We start from the raw sequence: 19,848 nt of genomic DNA, 5'->3' as shown, positions 1-19,848 counted from the left end.
AATATTCTTCCTACCATAACACAGGTCAAAAGGTTTGTGCAAAATTGCATTCTTTTTTATGGTGGCTATGAGTAATCTATGAATGGAACACAAATGAACTCCCAAGAATTACAGATAGTCAGGCTTTATTATACCTAACTCACAACCAAGGTACTATCCCAGTGCTTAGGCATTACAGAGAAGGCACATTTCTTACACTGCCTGCCAGTTTTGTTGCAAAACTGTTTTCAGTGGCTTACATTTTTCTGTTTTTTAATGCCAAATGTCTGTTTTCAGGAAGAAGGCTAGTAAAAAAATACATTGTTTTGCCTCTATTAAAAAATCTTGGACGCATTAGAAAAGCGCTCTCTGTTAGGGAAGGAGCTGAAATTTAGCGAAGAGGAGGATTTGCAAAACAGGAGTCTTTCGCTGCATCTGTGAATAAACACCAAAACTCGGTGGTCATTTGCGCATCTTAGATTTCAGCAGCTGGACTTCTCCCCTCCCCAGATTTCAGTCCCACTGGACAAGCTCCTTCACAGCAAGAGAAGGAGTGGAAGAGGACACGGACTGGGACAATGAGGCAACGCCAGGACCTTCTCTGAGACCAAGGTTTCCACTCCTGTATAATCCTGACACGTCCTCACAGGCTGAGGTCGCACGGGCAACTTTAATGTATACCTATATTTGGGATGTGTGACTTTAATCTTTGTTTTCTCCACATGGCTGCAGCTGAATATTTTTTATTTAAAAATACGACCACTCGAAGCAGCAAATACACATTTTAGTCTTATACACATCTCAAAGGCCTACTCTAAGTAATCAATCTTACACTAATTGTAACTGTGATGTTTTTTCACCAATTAGAACAAGCTTTTGTGGTATGAAAGAAACAACATGAAAGGCAAGATTTATCTGCCTCAGATCATTTAAACAACACTTAAGAACTCCACAACATCTTTCAGCTTCAAAGTAGTTAAAAGTTGTTAACTAATGATTCCTTCCAGCAACCCTGCAAGATAAGCAGATATTTTTGCCACGTTTTTACCGATGGGGAAAAGGAGACGTTGCCATCCCTGGGCCATGCCGGGAACCTGGGAGAGAGCCAGCTCCAGAACGCAGGAGCTTTTGGGCTGCCAATTCTGTACGGTCAGGCCGCACCTCTCTCTTCAATGTTAAACAATAAACACAGAGCCACAGGCAGAACCCGGATAAAAATAGTATGCAATGCAAGGCAGCAAGTCAGTCCTTTACTTTTAGGCGTTACAGCTTTAAATACTAACTGGCCCGAACAATCTTCTTTGTCTTGGTCCAAAACCACACTCTGCCGGCATATTTAATAGGTACAATATCACCAATTCACACTGTACTATTTGTGCTACTTGAAGAGATCGCACCGAGGAGGTACAAAAGCAGAAAAATGCCATTCCAGCCCCAAAGCAAGCCTTGGTGTCTCATCATACGCAGAAATGCAATTACTAAAAGGTGTAACTATCCTAAAGGCTCCTTGAAGATGTCCAGCTTGCATAGCTGACACCCCAACACTGCTAGCCTGTCCGCATGAATAAATCATAAACCGGTCCCGGCATCCAAAATTGCACCCGGCCTCGCACACCAAGAGCGTATCGAGGGAACAGACTGCATTGCAACTTTTATCGTTCAGTTTGTTACATGGCAGAAAACACAACAGCCATGGAAGCAGTCAAGCAACTTCCAACGCAGCTGAAGAGCCTGTATTCTTGTGTGATACAATCTATGACTGACTTAGTATCTAATACTTAAGGTTTCATTACAACAAAGAAAATAATCCACTTTGCTCAAGGAATCACGTCCAGGAACTGATTTTTAGATGAGGACATAGCAGACTGCAGTCAAACTCTGTTCTGAACATACCCACATGCCCAGTCACCTTGAAAGCCAAATATTTAGAATGAACAGAATGGCCAACAAAAAAAAAAAAACCAAACCCAAACCCAAAAAAGGCATCAAATGTCTTTTTCACGTAAAAGCAACTTAAAAGTCTGCAAAGTAACTGCAAGTGACATTTAGAACATTTCAACCCCAGATATATTCAGGGCCTGTGAAAGTACATGGAAGAGAAAACAGAGGGTGCTGGAGAGCAAGGGGAGGATGCAGACCTAGCAGTCTAGATTGCAGCTTCTGGTAGGTAGGACTGCCCATCTTCCCCCGAAGTTATTGAAAAACTTCAGTAGAGGATAAAAAGATTAATTAAAAAAAAACAAAAAAAAGAGGGGTTGGGTAGTATGCAGAGCACACTTTACCAACAAAGATAAATTGAAATGTTGCTAGAATACAGGGATAAATACATCTTATTCATCACAGAATAATGACAACCATTCCATGAAAAGTTTAGTTTACGAGTACTCTCAAATTGATTTCCATGTGCGAGAGGAAAGAAAAGTTAGCAGCTTACTATTTATACGTACAGAGCTACAACTCCTTTCTTCCCCTCTTCTCATATTTGAGTGAAAGGATACAAACAATTAAGTTACTGTAGCAGCATTTTTAATTTATTAAAAAATAAGCAACGTTCCGCTATTTTCTGATACCTTGCAATTCATACGGGCTTTTTGCCTTAAGTCAAATATATGGGACTTGCCTGTAACAAGCAATAGACATCTCACGTTGAAATTCAGAAAGCAAAGTATACTGAAAGGGTGGGCTTATTTCTTCAATTTCAAAATCACACAATACAGTGGCCTCCCAACTCCCGTGTGCATTTTGAAGTCCACAGGGGCACGAACACACTCAGTCTATTGTAGCCAGATTCAATTACACTTCAGGGAGGCAAGGGACAAACATGACAAACCGACAGATTTTTAAGTGAAATCTGTACAAGGTGTACCAAAACATTTCAGCGCCAGTTCGAGTCGCTTAACACCGTGTCATCGAGACAGCTGGAGAACAAACAGCATTTCTGTTCACAAGAGAGAAAGAAGATCTGGTAATGCTGTCAATAGGCATCTTCAGCCAGAATTTGTAAGATATTTAAAAAAGCCCAGAGAAAAAATTGTTAGGTTTTAAAGTATTAACTTTATTAATAAATATACATCCATATGATGATGTAAATACAGATCATGAACACTACTCCATTCCCATACACGTTAATTGCACACGAGTAGCTCAAGTTCATGGACATAAAAACATACACAGTATCTAATCAGGCTTTTTACAGCAGAGCATGGGGTGCTGATACTAGTTATTTAACAGATTACTGTTTCCCCCGAAGTAAACCTGTGGAAAAGCAAATGATGAAAGATTAAAGTATCAGAAAGTGGTTCAAATTTCAGAATACAGATTTATCTATTCGGAAGAAAAAAAAATCACAAGGTCTAGTCTCTACTAAAGTCATAAATATATTTAAGCAGTGTTAAAATATATGCATTAAAATAGAGAAGAATAAACTTCTTTTGTGGTCAGAAATGAAGTCTGCAGTTCAAAGTATTTACGATTGTTATCAAGTGTTTTAACTGTCAACTCTAAGGATAGCGTGAAACATTATTATACATATAACAAAGAGTAGCAGAGTCACAGCTAATGAAACCATCGGACAAATGACTTCACATTGCTCTGCCTTTTAAAGCTCTTCAAAAATGGGGGAGGGAGTTAAGTTCTCATCTGAATTACTCTGTCTATTGTAATTCCAAGTAAGTCTTTTCACAGACACATCACTTTTCACTGACAAGGCTTGGTTTTGTCCTGACTGAACTCTAAGATCTTTCAGACAAAATGAAAACATAGTCATTCAGAACAGAGATCTTTAATGGCTCTCGATACACAGTTATTTTGATTAGTTTAAACTAAATCCGAGATACAAAGAACATTGCTTCAATGACAAAGCTAACTGCTGATTTTAAAAATACTATCTTTGATATCAAAGTTAGCCACTTCTGATGGTATCTGATTTTTTCCTGCCGAAATATGGTGCTAGCATCTTGAGTATGTCCAGTGCAAGACTTTATAGTAGCAAAATTATTTGGTTTTAAAGTTTAAGTAAATTTAATCAGAAACTGAATAGTAGTTGCTATATGTATATTAAACAGTGAACTCGTATAGCATCATTAAGGAATAATAGCAAGCTAATACATTTCATTTATGTATAAATAAAACGTTAGGAACTCGATAATTAAAAGAAATTATTAAAAAACAAACTTGACATGTAGCTCTTCTGAACAGTGTTAACAGGCAACAGTGATCCTAGCTTATGAATAGCTGAATTATAATATATAATATAAAATAAGCAATTTACCTTACAAGTAATGTTTTCATACTATGGGGGGAAAAGGCCAGTTTTCCCATCGGTGCTAATAAAGTTTAGGCATTAACATGCTGTTTCAGTGTTTGCCATGGAAAGAAAAGTGTTGAAAAAAGCACAACGTATTCTGCAGATCAGACATAGGAAGAGCAGAAGTATTTGAAAATTCCATTTCTAGTTCACTCGGAATCTCTAACTTCTTTTTTCTTCCCCTCACTGCACGGCACCGGTAAACCGTAGTCAGATATAAAATAAACCAGAACTGGGAAATGCCCGGCAGCGCGCTTCTGTTCTCCTCGCTAAATCTGGAGTGCCAAGCAGCCCATTAGACTCTCTGAAGGCTTTTCTACTTTATGCTCATCGTTTCACAATTGTCAACGTTAATTGCTTTTTACTGGGATTATATTCCATCTGATACAATTAATAAACACTGTAATGAACAGAAATTGCTTAGATGATTTCATTATTTCATCAGCATACTTGAATACAAAATTCATTATACTAGCAGAACAGCAATACATCTGCATTATCTCCTGACACACAGCACAGCACCATCGAGTAGATGCACAAGTGAGAAACGGAACGGGAGCGAACAGGATAAACAGGAGGAGGTAAGAAGTGGAGTTTCGCCAAGGTACAGCGGTGACATGCAACACGTTCCTTGCCAGCGAGGTGCGACACTCCTGCGGTTACTACATTCAGCTGAAGAGGACTGCTTTCCCAGCTGAGTTCAGGGAAGAACTTAAAGCAGTCTTTTGTTGAAAAATCATCTGATTAAAAACAGCCAATACAACACAGATCCTGAGGGTGAATTAACTCACATTAGCGTTTTGCATGTGTCAGAAGTTACATCGTTCTGAGAAAGATTGCTAAATTTCAGACTTGCGAGTTTGTTGAGGAACAGAACGTATAACTGGATTTCATAGCTTCAGCATGAAGAAACTATTTTTTAGTAGCAGTTTAGCTGCCATTAGTTCATCTATTGACTAAGGAGCCATCCAGTATAGTTGAGGTTCATTGTCTTAGTTGCCAGTGCATACACAGTTCCCCCAAAACAATTCAACACACCTATTGTAAAGTACAGCATAAAGTCCAGCTCAACATGTGTTAGGCATCACTGGAACACCTGAAGGCTTGCTGCTTTTTTCCTGATAAAAAAGGTATGAAACATGACATCTGTTTCTTAAGTTGTCATCACTGAAATCAAGAGTTCTCATCTAAATGACAGCAGGCCAGACTAGCATTTATGTTAACAAAAGTTATCAGCATCATTACTCATTCAGCACAAGCTCAATTAACCCCAATTTTTCAGATCCCCCAAATCTGCAAACTATATATTCTCCCCCCCGATATTTGAAGCTACAAATTTATCATAATGTCATATCATACGTGAAACAACTTAAACGTAAACTTTCTTGGGGGGTGGGGAAGCTTTAATTCCAGTAAAATAAATTTAGAACAATACGCAACATTGAGGACTGATTTTTTTTGAAGTCTAGATTAAACTATTTTGCACGCACACTCACACACTCTCTCACACTTAAAAAAAAATTAAACACACCCAGTCGAAAAATTGAACTTTTTTTTTGGAAGGAGGGAAGGTTTTAGTTGGAGCCAAGAAAGGTACTTATAGTTAACCAACAACATTTTTTTTTTCAGCTTGCATGCATAGATTAATCACTTCATATGGGGGGTCTAGCAGTGCAGTGAACTGCATGCTGTTTGCATCAGCTATACAGTTTGCTTTTTATAAATCATGAAAATGGTGATTTTCCTTTACTTCCTAATCCTTCCTGATCTATCCTTTGGTAGATATATAAGCTTCTGTAACTTAAATATAGTGTAAGTGTCAAACAATGAAATAACTGTATTTTCAGGAATATCTGGCAAAACTGAGTCTGAAAACTTGGCAACAGTGTCTATTTAGAAAGTTTAATTTGTAAACATTATAGATTAATACTTTAAAAGCTATTAAACTGTTGCCACCTAAGCACAGATTTTAAAGGCAAAAACCAGTGTAAATAGCTATTTACAGATTTAAGAACATACTGTTTAATATTAACCAAGTGCGTAACTAGAACGAACAGTACTTAATTTATTATAAAATATTTCAAATTTCAAAGAATTATTTGTGGTTTGGTGTATGTACTATTAGGCATTTCAAAATGACACAGCAGAATCCTGTTAACAGCGTAACTAAAAGAACAGCTATCACCTAAAGGCAAATTAGCTTGTATTAATAAGGCGCTGTGAAGCTGTAACGTGCTGTACAAATGCTCAGTTTTCTTTAAAATTTTCAAAAATATTTTTGGAGCATCAGTTGAAATTGTCGAACTGCTACAACTCCAGAAACAAAAGCCACCTGAAATCAGCACTTTAGAAAAAGACTGAGGGTTTTTTGGGTGTTTTTTAAGTATCTATTTGAGGTCTGTAGAAGCTCCTGCAGAAGTGGAAAATGTAGCTTGCTTCTTTCTTTATCAATTTTTCTTATCACATCAGAACTCATCTGGCTAAGTTCCTTATTGTGGGATAGGCCACGTCATGAACCAACAGCCAGCTAGCTCTGTCCTCCTTATTTCAATTATTTAATGCATAACCACATTAACTAGATTTACCAGAAATTGAACGTAAAACTAGGGACATGGACATTACTTAAGTATCGACACCAAGGCATATGCATCACTTCAAACTTTCTTATAAATTATGATTTAAAACCAACAAAAACCCCTTTAAACAAGTGCCTTCGCAACATTGCTTTCAAAGTTACTACTGAATTGCACCCGTAGGCTATGGCATTATTTGAATAAAAATCAAATCTAGAAATTCAGACTTAGGCAAACACTACAACAAAATGCAAGAAACATGCCAAAATTCAGAGTAAAGCGGATTAGTAAGGAGTTACTAATTCCCTCCTTTCATTCATTAGGCTGCTTCATTTTGCTACTGGTCTCACCAGCAGCATGTACTCCTCTGTTATGCACCATAGGATAGGGAAAAGCTGCACTGCCACAAGTATAATTTAGATTTGCAAGCCGTGATAGAGCTTTAATGCTACCTGGAGGTCTGCCTGGGCTGACTTTGTATCCTGCTGCTTTAGTTGTACCCAAGGGTCTGCCTGGACTTGTCTTAAATCCAGCTGCTTTGGTGGTCCCCAGGGGTCGACCTGTGCTGGTTCGGTACCCTGCTGATTTTGTGGTCCCTGACGGCCTTCCACGTTTACCAGATCGGTTGAGGTTTTTCTTTTTCTTTAGTTCGTCTTTTGTCTCTATATTCCTGCCACTTGTGGTCTGCAAGTGCGATTCGTTCAACCCGTCTTGTCTCTGGCATGCAATCGGTTTGTGGCTGACTGCGTGGCTGTATTTACTTTGCTGCGTGGCATACAAGTCAAACTGATCGGCAGATCTCACATTGTCTTCATTAAGGCAAGAACTCTTGCCGGTCCCACAGAAAGCTGTATTGCCGCTGGCAACAGGGTGCATCATTTTCTACCAAAAATAAGAGGAGACAAATACGTATCAATATATAATAATACTCCAGCATTCCACAAGTGAGAGTCTTTCAAAAGCTACCTGAGTTCTTAAAATTAGTCCAAACTGCTTTGTCTAGTTTTAGTAAACAGTACTGATGTCAGTAAATTACTTTTTTAAACAGAAAGTTTTATTGATCTTTCACTTGAGGTTTTGCATAGGAACCTTTACACATATAAAAATTACAATTTAAACTATGTATTATTTGGATAGGTATAATTAGGGAAGAAGTACGTTAATGAACTGAACAAGAGCATTTCAGCAACTAGGATATATAATATCTGCTCACCCACCGCGATTTCAAAACCTTCCTAACTGAATCTCATCTAAATTCCAGCCGTTCTAGTTGCAAGATTAACTATCACCTGTAAGCCAAGGAAAAATACGCTATCACTCTCTTGATTTAGTAGGCATAAGCTCCTAAAGATTTTTTGTTTTGTTTAACTGCAGCAAAGTAATAAAACACTAATCAGTTTTGTCATTTCTTGTCACAATTAATGTGAAAGAAAAGAAACAGGTAAGGCATTCAGCAAAGACAATGGTGCCGTAGTTGGGAAAGCAGATGTACCAAGTTAATCTATTACAAAGTAAAAGATGCTAGATTGCAGAAACGCCACTGCTGTCCTACTCAGAAGAGCAGGTACAAACTGCTGGTAATGCCAACTCCGAGATAACAACTTTGGGAAAAACAACACGTCTCCTGTTACAGACGTGCACGTTGTCAACACATCTCCAAATATTCTGGAAAACAAACGTGGCCCATGAAGGTCAACCACTCTTTTATGGAGCTGGCTCTTTTCGCTAGACAAAAATAACTTGAGCTGTGCTCTGTTTACAGAGGTTTACTTCAAAGAAGAATCAAACCCCTATCTTCAGGATGGCAGAAGGGCAGCTCTCACTGCACATTACGGCAGGCTGACCCCGGTTCCAATGGACAAACTGACGTCCAGCTGCTAGAAACCCCATATGGTCACCGTCACGATTACAAGCGATACTTTCTAAATAAATTGGTTATGCTTATATCCATCATATCAAATCCCTGCAGCATATGTACCAGGGCAGAATCACAACAATTAACAGCATTGCTGGCATTCTTAAACTTTCTTAGTATCGATGCTTCTAAACACCAACTGCACAGATACTCCCTCAGATTTCTTAATAGTGGCGATACCGTAAGAAGCCAGCAAGCCACTCAAGGAGCGACAGGATGGTATTTTCACCCGTTCAACTATATTGGTTCTACAACTTAAATGAGCTGCAAATACTCAGTTTAAGATAATAATATTTAGCCATGCTGAAGACAAGATTAAGCCAATCAATATCTGGCACATCAGAGTATTTCTGTGACCTACAGTCATGCTTAGGACACCAAGTATTTCTTCCTGCAGTAAATTTCTCTAGTAGATAAGGTCTGGAAGATTTATTGTATTTTCCCTGCAGTAGCTCTGGAATATCACCTACAGCAACCCAACTTAAATTCTACCATTGATTACTGAATTTATTTGGCAGTTATGAACGTCTCCTCCGAGCCAGAGAGAAAGCATACAGCACAGCCGGTTTATTTACTCAGGAGTAAATCCCTGTGCCCTTTTCTTCTGATTACAATGGATACATTCCCTGCTCTAACACCCAATTTACTTTGGCTTGTCAAATGCCCATTACAGTGTATGCATTACTCTTGTGCAAATAGATGAATATGGTTTTATGTCAAATAGCGAAATTATGATAGTAATATAAGTATTAGATGGTTCTAGCAGAGATTATCCGAGTGCTACAATTCTGGTGTGCTGAATGCGGTACAATGGAACAAACGTGAAACCGCTGTTAGTGCAGGTGTTGACTAGCAAACGAAACAACAAAGAATAATTAGCAAGCCTCTGCTTAGCAAAGGACAAAGGAAGTAAGCTACAGGTCAAGAGACCAGACAGACTTTTCTGTGCAGCAATAAAAAGGAAGCTTAAGGTTTTCTACAAATAGCAGTCAAAAAAAAATGTTACCTTCCTTTAGCCCCACTAGAGTAGGGCCCACAATACCGCAAAAAATACCTGAGATTTTTCATGATACGTAATTGCAAACATAAGGGTTTTGATAATGTACTTTTGCTGCCGAGAGAGTAAGCCCAGCGGCTCTGAAAGGCTATTCATCTGTTTGTTGATGCACTCGAGGACACTTGGAGCGGTTAGCGGCATTCTTGTCTCGGTACTCACTTTAAACGCAGGAATACTGGCTTCAGCCCCAAAAAGCCGCTCCAAGCTCGACTGCCACAAAGAAGGATCAGTTCAGCGGCCCAGTATCCGAGGGACACACTAGACCAGGGAGAAAGCGCTGAATAAAGTGAGGGCCCCTGGTATTTCTCAGGAGACCAGCCACCGTTCAGGCTTGTTCCTGTCTAATGTTACATTCTTATTCTCTGCTTTTTTTCCTCATTACAGTCAGGGGGATTTTTCCTACAGACGCCATCCATCTTTCCTGGGGAGGTCCATCACAGGTACTCCTAAACAGTGAATATATCCTGCTGTAACTAGCAAGCGTTGGAGCTCCATCACCATATGCATTTGTTTTACGTCTACTGAACGTCCCTGAGAGCTCTCGACAACACTGACCTTATGTACAAAACCAGGCTGATGCTAGTTTACCTTCCATCTGGCAACAGCCAGTATCATTGTAATTTATGAAAGAAGATGTACAAATCAGTAACTGTTTAGAATTTCTTACAAGAGGAGGAAGCTTAAAAAAAAAAAATACAAACAAAAACAAACCCCCAACACAATCTTGGTGGAAGACTGCCAACAGGACTTTTTTTTAAATTTTTTGTTTGTTTGTTTTCCTCTCTGCACCTTTTTTCATCAAACCATGAAAATTTCAAGTAGTAGCCAAAGTTTATATTCTGTGTTTTTTAATTTAAGACTTTTTTTTCAAAAAGTTTTAAAAAGGAAATTGCAATTGAGCTTAATTACCCTAACATGGACATCTCCAGCATAATTTCACTTCGTTCACATTACAGCAGGGAATAAAAGAATGTAGTGAGCTTATCTGTAGAGTGGAAGCAGGTTTCTTGGCAGGGAGATACGCAGCATAAATGAGAATTGGTATAAAATGCAAAGGTATGCCAATTTAAAAATCACACTTTGGCTATGCAATTTAGCTAAACACACACAACTTTGTGTGCAAGCATTCTTAAATAAAACTGGCCAGAAAAGTTTCCAGTGAAATAGAACTTACTTGTTTTAAACCTGTCAATAGATATGTAAAAGGTATTTGCAACAGTTTACTTAAATCAGTTTTTAAACCGCTTCAACTGACTGGTTGAACGTCTGCTTGTAAACAAATAGTTAAGATGAGGCACTGTAGCAATGAAATTCAGTCGTATTTCAAAAAGATTTTTACTGGAAAGTGGCTGTAGAGGATTTTCTGTATAGATCCTTTTCTATCTGGTAATTTATTTCTATACAAATGCCAGGGAAGGGAGGAGACAACCGGATAAGCTAGCTTTGGGAAAAGAGAGGCAGCTTTAGAGCTTCCCATGCAATGAAGTGCGGAAGCTCCACCACTGCTAGAAATAAAGAAAGAAACAGGACCATCCACCCGGGATCTGCAAAGCTTTGCTGCAGGGGGATTTCTGGACATGGTACCGGCCCCTCCTTTTAAAGCACAGCTGCACTGCCACTCTCCTGAGTACCTGCAAAGTTAACCTGCCTTAGCACTAGCGAGCCGAGTTTGAAGTTTTGTTTTCCTCAGATGACAGCCAGGCTACTGGTCAGTCAATACACCATGTATGAGGCTGTCATTAAGATTTTTTTGTATTTGACAGTCAAGTGTGGTATCGTTTGCTTTCTGCTGCTGGGAGATGAAACAGAAACCGTATTATAGGCAATATGGACGCAGCACAGAACTTAAGAAATTTCACCTAATTCCAGTGATATTACAGGTTTTGGACAGACAGAGTGCATCCTTTTATCCCTAAATACAGGTTAACATACTGCACAGTTCTAGCTTATAACTGCTAAGGCTTCTGTTGGCATGGCCCATCTCTCTCTAGGCTTGAAACTATGCAGAAAATCACCATTTGTGTCTTGTTCACTACACAAAATTTTAAGATCAAAACTACTCGACTCCCATTACATAAAAACACAACCCTCTTGGGTTGTGACACAATGCTGTCTTTAGCTTTCAAACATCATGCCCGTTGCCTTCTTCACGGGCAGAATTTAGCTGCCAGCGTAGGTAAGGTGAAAACTTTCACGGGCAGAGAAAGTACGCAAGCCGGACCAGGCACTCGCTCATTAAATATTTTACACTGAGCACTGGACCTGTGACCCATTTCCGGCATTAAGCAGAATAATCAATTCCACCATCAGAAGCAGGCAACTGCTCTGGTCTCACCCTTCTCTAACTACAGCCTGGTTAGCACCAAAATGGACCCGACTCAGCAAGTGCCTTTGACTTTTGGTAAAACACACTTGAATCAGAGCAAAACTGAACAAAACTGGAAGCACATGTATATTACAGCTTTTCAAATGAAAAATACCAGAAAAGGTAAATTCCTATCGCCAACAGGGACAATTTTGCTTTTCATGAGGGTTAGTATATAAAACCCACTCATTTTTCTGAAGTTTTTCCCTGCTGAGCTTGCAATAGTTCCAACAGTATTGACAGAGCTGTAGGAGGCTGCAGCCGTACATTTTCATCATCGTCCAACACACACAAAGTATATGACGTACTACTTAAAAACACAAGCAGCTACAAGTATTATTTCTGCATTAGTACTCTGAGCGTTGCTTCTACCAATTAAAACTGACGGAGTGGAGCACAGGACCAGCTCTGTTCAAGGTCTCTGCATAAAGAACGCTCTATGCCACGTTCGACGGCACAGGGGCTGCAGGCCCTGGGGAATACCAAAGGGCTCATTTTCTTTGCAGGGGGGGAGTTCAGCAGCAGCGATATTTTCCCTTTCGAGATTGCAACAGATATGGTATTGGTTCTGCTCTTCCCTCGTAAGAGAGCGGGTGTGAGAAATACTTTCATCACTCTGTTAAAAGAATGAACGACATTAATTTAAATGTTTTTCAAGTGTCCCTTTTATCGTCATCTCCTTTTCTACACGTTAACTCTTGCTAAAGTAGGGCCTCACCCCATTTTTAAAAACCCGTAACTGCGTGTTTTCACAATGTTGCGCCTTACCTTGAGTATTCCCATAAATGTAAATATTTTTAAAATACTAAGTATGAAATCCTAGCAGTGGCACAACACACACCGTAACACCTGAACCTACATTTGAAATCTAATCTACTTCTGAAGTTAGATAACCAGTTTCTCAAAAATGTGCTCACGAAGCACTTTCCGCAGCTGATTGCATAATATGTTTTTTCTCATAATTTGACACTAGGTAGAATATATTAAAACCAGCCAAAATAAAAGAAACAGTTTCTTTACAGCAGTGGCTTGCTAGAGCTACTACATGACAACGTGAGAATTGCAAATTGAAGAGAAAATGTAATTCCGAAAACAGTTTTTCTCTCAATTACTCTTAGTGCAAAAAGACTAAGAAATGACGAGTTTCCCAAGCAATACAAGAACTTACAAGTACAGTCCTTCCCCTGGTGACCCAGGGTCATTTTCTTACATGACGGAAGTTAAGGGAAGAGTTATTTGGAGCAGATATACCCACCCCCTTCAAATTCCTCTTCCCCAGACGTGCCAGGCAGAGGGGGAGCCTTCCCTCGCAAGGGGACTGCGACTCCTGCTCCTTACCAGAGAGCTGCAACCTGGGTGCATCTCTGTGCCTTCGGGAGTTCAACTCTTTTGACTCGGAAACCCTTGGAGGAACAGTGCTCTCCAAAGCCTGAGCACCATCTTCATGTTAAAAGACAGAGATCGGCGCTGCTCTCACAAAGATTAGATATTGTCAGGCATTAGCTAGGCTAAGCGTCAAGTAAGCTGTGAACTTCTAGCGATCATTCACGATTTGATTGCACAACCAGGCAAACAAGTAATTGTTATGCTCCCTAACCTTAAAAAACAAGTCGTATCTAAGACAGAGTTTCACTAGATGCCAACATCAGCAAGAATGTCAGCTGACTTCTTCCCACCCCAAAATTAAGATCATATAACCAGTAATGACGAGAAATATGACACTGGAAAGGGTTAAGCCAGCTTCACAAAAATTAAGAAAGATCACGTCAATGATCTAATTAACTGTGCACCTCCAGTTACACTGACACAATTGACAGTTTGTTTTCATAATCAAGCGAAACCGCATTTTTTCTGAATAGGACAATCTTGCCCTTTCCTCTTCTCCCACATTCCCGCTCCTTGTGCCAACACTAACTGTTGTGCAAGAGCAGGACAAATCAACACCGGGGATCCGACCCAGGTGAAAACTAATCCAACAAGGAAGAAAAAGCAACAGTTGGCTGACATGGAGGCAAGAGGAACAGAAATGGAACGCATTTCCATTACAAGCACAGAGACAGACTGAGGTCCCAGGTCAGCTTAAGCCACGTTACCCGCTGGTTGCTGCTGACCCACCCTCCCCTGGTCCCAGTTACTTAAAAACCTAACCAGACCTTGAAAAGATGACTTTTCGACAACTTAATGGACTTAGAAGACCTGAATGAAGCGTATGACAAGTCCCAAACAGAGAACAGGGAATGGAGATTGGGAGGGAAAAAAAAAAAAAAACCAACCCAGAGCTGGGGATGGGGCAGCGCAGACGCAAGGCAGTCATCAGGCCAGACAGACTGGCTTAGAGGAGTAAGGTTGTGAAACTGCACCCTGATTATTCTGTGGTTCTGTAATTACCAAACTTCAAGGCAATCCAAATATGCATATGAATGATGGAGCAGCTAGAGGTAGATCTTTATAAAGAAAGGATTATTACTGTTTGTGAAATTGTCCGTTCACCTCAAGGAGCTATTCCCAGGTAAACAGGAGAGGACCTCGCCACAGCCTAGAACAACAGCTCTGGGGAGCTGGAGATGCTTATTCATCTCCGTGGGTGTTCTCGCCCACCCGCTCCTCTCCCCAGGGAACAGACCGCGCTGTAGTCTAGAACAATAGCTCGGAGAGGTACGCGGTGCTCATTCATCTCAGTGGGTGTTCTCACCTACCCTCTCCTCTCTCCCTAGCCTCCTCCCAAAAAAAGGATTTTGAAGCTTAAGAGATGGATCGAACATCTCCTTCCTGATGCGCGCTTCCACGGCGTTTCTCTGCGACAGGACCAGTGCGAAAGGCTCCGGGTACCTGCCCACACTCCCGAACGCAGCCACGACGGCGTACTTATGCTAAACTGCAGAAAGACACAATCCACTTGTTGAATCTGTTCAACAGCGGTCAGCGGACAAACACGCGGGACTTTTTTTGTTTGAGGTTGCATCTAAAGCCTGAAGGATACGGGTACAGACAAAAAGTTGTAAGAGAAACTGTGGCATCTGAGGACTGAAATAGAAATAAACCACAGTTTAAGAAATGTATTAACCGAGCGTCCCTCCTACTCTTTCATTTTACAAAAATAAAAACCACGTGGATCAAAATAACCGTGACTTTCTGTAGAGCGAGATCCAGAGAGAAACGCGTGCAAATTAAAGGCGCAACTATTCACTAATTAATTACCCCAGAAGGGCTATGTGCAAATGAGGATGTACTAAACTATCTGTAACTACCTGCAAGAGTATATACGTCGTTCACACGCGTGCTGCTCGGAGGCAAGGGCGCGGAAGGAACACATCAGAGGGTACCCTGACGCGCAGGTGAACGAAGGCATGCACTGCTTAGGTGCGTCAAGGCAATACACCCATGGACCGCGGGCACGCGTTAAGATTCCACACGCTAAATACGTTCCGAGGAAAAAGCACTGTGTATCCGCTCTCCCCACGCAAGGAGAGCCGTGGGTGCTGAAGGGAATTGGGGATTCCCGAGCGCAGCGGGGAGGCCAGGCAAGGGGCCCGGCTCCACCTGAGGAGGCCAAGGGCCAGCTGAGGGGACAAAGGGGGGGCGCAGTCCCCCCCCTTGCCTCGGCTGCCACCACAGCCGCGCTTGGGGTCACGGCGGTGCTGGGGGGGGGGTCTGGCCTCGCGTGTCACCTGTCTGGCGTGGGTGGGAAGAACCAGGGCCTGGCCCAAACCCCTCCTAGGCCCCGGGGTGCGGCCCAGGAGGGGAGGGGGGGGGCAGCGGGACGGGGCGGCGATGGCGCAGCTCCCCTCCCGCGGCACTGCGGGGGATCCCCCTCAGCGGCGGGGCTGGACGCGGCCGGCGGGGGAGGGGAGCGGAGCGGAGCTCCGCTCCGCTCCGCTCCCCTCCCCCGCCGGCCGCGTCTCCATCTTGCCCGCCCGCCACCTCCCACCGCGCGGAGAAGGGGCCGGGGGACACAGCCCCGGCCCCGCACCTACCTGAGGGGGATCGGGGCGGCCTGCGGGGCGGCGGGACGGGCGGGCCGGGCGGGCGGGAGCGAGCGGCCGCCTCCCCCACACCCCGCCGGGCAGCTGCAGGGAGCGGCGCTGCGGCGGGCGCGGGCGGGAGGGCGGGGCGCGCTCCCGAGCGGGGCCGCGCCGCGGAGGCGGGGCCGGCGCGCGGCTCCTCCCGCCTCTCAGGCGTTCGCCCGCCGGCCGCCCGCCGCCATTTTGTCCTGCGGGCGGGAAGGCGGCGGCTGGGCGGGAAGGCGGCGGAGGTGCGAGGAGAGGGTGGGGGCGCTGAGGGTGAAGGCCGGCCTCCTTGCTTCCCACCTAGGGTGAGGCAGGGCTGCCGGGCAGGTCGGCGCGCAGCAGCCTTGAGCATGATGTGACAGGACAGGGGAGCAGAGGAACGTTTCATAGAATCATGGAGTGCTTTGGGTGGGCAGGGCCCTTCAGAGCCCACCCAGCCCAGCCCAGCCCTGCAGTGCCAGGGACAGTTTTAACCAGCCCAGGGTGCTCACAGCCCCGTCCAGCCTGGCCTGGGATGGTTCTGGGGATGGGGCCTCCACCGCCTCTCTGGGCAACCTGTGCCAGTGCCTCACCACCCTCACTGTAAAAAATTCTTATGTCTAGTCTAAATCTATTCTTCTTGAGTTTAAATCCATTATTCCTCATTCTGTCACAAGGCCTTGCTAAAAAGATTGTCCCCATCCTTCCTGCAGGCCCCCTTTTAAGTACTGAAAGGCTGCAGTAATGTCTCCCCTCAGCCTTCTCCCAGCTGAACACCCCCAGCTCCCTCAGCCTGGCCTCGTCGTTTGCCGAGCAGCAGGGCCAGCGCTGGGCCGTCATCATAGAATCATCGAATCGTTTAGGTTGGAAAAGACCTTTAAGATCATCCAGTCCAACCATTAACCTAACACTACCAAGTCCACCACTAAACCAATTAAGGGGAGAGTAGCAATTTCATGTTTCCTGGCTTGGTGGCTGGATTATTTATAATGAAAGTAAAAACCAGCCATGCTCTTCACCTCATGAACATCACTAGCCGCCATCCATGTTCTTCTCCACCTCATGAATATCACTATTCACATCCATCTTCACCTCCAGCTCTGAAGGATAAATCCCTGATTTATCGTGCAGTAAAATAACTCCCTAGAACACATCCTCAACACTTGAAATACTCCAAAGGGTTAAGCATGTTCATGAAAAATCAGGATTCCTGGTGTTTCCATTACTTTCAATTGCATGGGGGGTGCGACACTTTCTGCCCCAAAAGTACACACGCTGCAATCCATTACAGAAGAATCAAGCTTTAGGACCGTATTAAAATAATGTGTTAGGTTAGTTCTCTTTCACTGCTGACACTGCAATGAAGACGGCAGCCGTTTCCAACATAACACGCGGGCTCGAGTCCATCTACCGTTAGCCACTCGTGTCTTACAGCAGCAGCTCCAATGAAGTACCGCCGACTATTAAAGATTTTGCCCTATTTCATCCGTCTGCATTCTACAGCGTTGAGTAAGAGTGCAGGTATTGCAATGGCACTTTACTATAAAAAAGGCTTCAAGTGGGAACAGCAACTTCAAGAGATCCCACAGAAACAGGAATTTTAAGTGCCCAGCACTTTTCACAACCTGACCTCCTGTCGTCAAGGTCAGTTTTAGTGAAACAATATGACAGCCCACTGTGGAAGGCTATGACCAACAGATTTTTTTTTTTAATCCACATTTGTTAATGACTGTAACAGCATCAGTGTCACTGTATACTCTATCCAAACCTTCCTGCCCTCTGTGAGCACCCTTGGGCCATCGATAAGACGGTAGCACATACACCTTCAAATCGCAGGGTCTAAATGAGCACCTAAGTCCTTAAATGACTGACATCTGAAAGAGTCCGAAAGGTGTTCTGTGTTATTCAGATGAGGTCTTGGAAAATAAAAGCAAGAAAGACCAGGCAAAAAGAACATGCAGCTTTTACAAATGGCTAATTCTGTCTTTCTAAATATTTGCCTCTCCTGCTGTTGTTTGGGGAGCTGACTGCTGTACTCCAACCCTGTGATATTCCATTTCTACAATACTTGGAGCTCTTTGGGCCGAAAATTGCTGTGAAACATCCTGCCAAGACGACGGCTCGTTTTTTTGCCAGTGCTTCCTAATGCATGCAGGAATCCTCATTTGCAATATAAGAAAGCAGCAGGGAAAAGCAGCATTTATTTAGCTTAATTTAGCAAATGATTCAGTTTATTTACGAACCTCATCTTTCTGCTGTTTCTAACTCTTGTTGGAAATGCTGCTGCCAATCAAAAGCGGTAGAGTTCGATATGTCTTTGGTATCCTGTTATTTAACTTTTACTGTCTTAGTCTGGAAGGTGGTGGAAGTCAGGCCGGGCTCAGGCTCCTGATTTATCTAGAAGAAATCGTGATCTCGACAGAACGCAGAAGTGGTCAGATAATAGAGAGGAGTGAACTTGTAACGTGAAGCAGCGCAAGGTTCCATCCCAAGACGCTGTGAAACCTGAATCGGGCTGTCGTCGAGGCTATCGCCGGCAGAGCGAGATGTAAACGCTTGACCTTGGAGCTGGACGTGCCTCCGTGCGGCTGCTGGCCCTGTCACGGCTCCGTATCGTGCTCCAGGCAAACCCGCGCCGCACGAGCCAGCTCCGGTGCCCACAGCGCTCAAATATTAATCTGGTAGCAATGGGGTCTGGTTTCTTCATCTGCACGCTGCGCTAATAAGAACAGGAACCAAACAAAAGATAAATTGGTCTGCGGCTGCCTTGTTTTGTGACAGCTCCCCAGGGCCTGAAGCACGGCCGTTCGTCAGGTGATGAATCTGCTTCCCTTGTTCCCTTCTCTAAAGGATTGCTCTCACTAGCAATAACAAATGGTTACAACTAATTATCTGTATGGTAAGGGATGCAATGAAATGCTGCCCCTCCCTACATCCAGGCTGCAAAGTCCTATTCTCCTTCTCCCTCACTGGACATCTCACCGGTGGATCTAAATTTTCAAGGAGAGGAAGGGGCTAAAAGCATAAATTCCTCCTTCTGCCAACGCAGGAGCTTCTCCCCGGTCCTCAGCTACACAGCATGCCGAGTAAGCCAGGAGGATTCAGGACCGTAAGTGCCATGACCTCCTATCAAAGTATGAATTACTGGAGCAATTTCTGCAAATACACTTGCTTGCTAACATGCACAGGCAGAGGAAATGTACGTTTTAGTTAAGATTAAGGATTTTTGTCAAGTGTAACGTTTTCCTTGCTCAGCAGTTAGTTTCAGAACAGTTGCCCAGTGGTTATTTATTGTTCTGAGAAACATGTTTGTGATGATAAACTTTGTAGTTAGAACGGCCAAAGTATAAAATAACTTAAGAATCATATGCTCACTCCACAGCAGGTTATTAATAATTTTTTAGCTCACTAGAACCGCTTAGTTCTCAGATACTAATTAATTTACCTCTGCTTATGCTGGTCAGCTTGACAATTTTGTATCTCTCGGTTTGACTAAAGAAAAATATTTAAATCTGTTTCAGATGAGAAGTCTCAGAGAAGCAATGTTTGGGTGGCAGTCACTCAGACTAATGGTCACTTATTTAAAAACAATTGTTTCCACTGTAGCTAAAATTATGAAAACAAATCTTCCTGCCTAGCACTGTATAAACATTTTACAAAATGTACA

At 42.8% G+C, this 19,848-nt stretch overlaps 1 protein-coding gene across 2 annotated transcripts; it reads right to left on the bottom strand.

The window, feature by feature from the left end:
- Positions 1–5,362: 5,362 nt before the first annotated feature.
- C8H5orf24 (chromosome 8 C5orf24 homolog) lies at positions 5,363–16,203 on the bottom strand. 2 transcript variants are annotated; one of them, XM_075715175.1, is made up of 3 exons: positions 16,170–16,203; positions 7,311–7,740; positions 5,363–5,403 (listed from the first exon to the last, which is right to left on the bottom strand). In XM_075715175.1, the coding sequence occupies exons 2-3, from the start codon at positions 7,735–7,737 to the stop codon at positions 5,363–5,365; spliced, it is 468 nt and encodes a 155-aa protein (XP_075571290.1). In that variant the 5' UTR covers positions 7,738–7,740; positions 16,170–16,203. The 2 variants fall into 2 exon arrangements, with proteins under 2 accessions (XP_075571290.1, XP_075571288.1); XM_075715173.1 differs by lacking the exon at positions 5,363–5,403 and having other exon boundaries at positions 7,147–7,740.
- Positions 16,204–19,848: the final 3,645 nt, after the last annotated feature.

This window comes from Pelecanus crispus, chromosome 8, assembly GCF_030463565.1.
Source record: "Pelecanus crispus isolate bPelCri1 chromosome 8, bPelCri1.pri, whole genome shotgun sequence".
NCBI classification, from domain to species: Eukaryota; Metazoa; Chordata; class Aves; order Pelecaniformes; family Pelecanidae; genus Pelecanus; species Pelecanus crispus.
The sequence above is the reverse complement of the archived record's forward strand: the minus strand, read 5'-3'. Positions and strand labels throughout refer to the sequence as shown.

Excerpts from the sequence above, each read along its gene's own strand:
- C8H5orf24 (XM_075715173.1), bottom strand. The coding sequence starts at position 7,737 with ATGATGCACCCTGTTGCCAGCGGCAATACAGCTTTCTGTGGGACCGGC.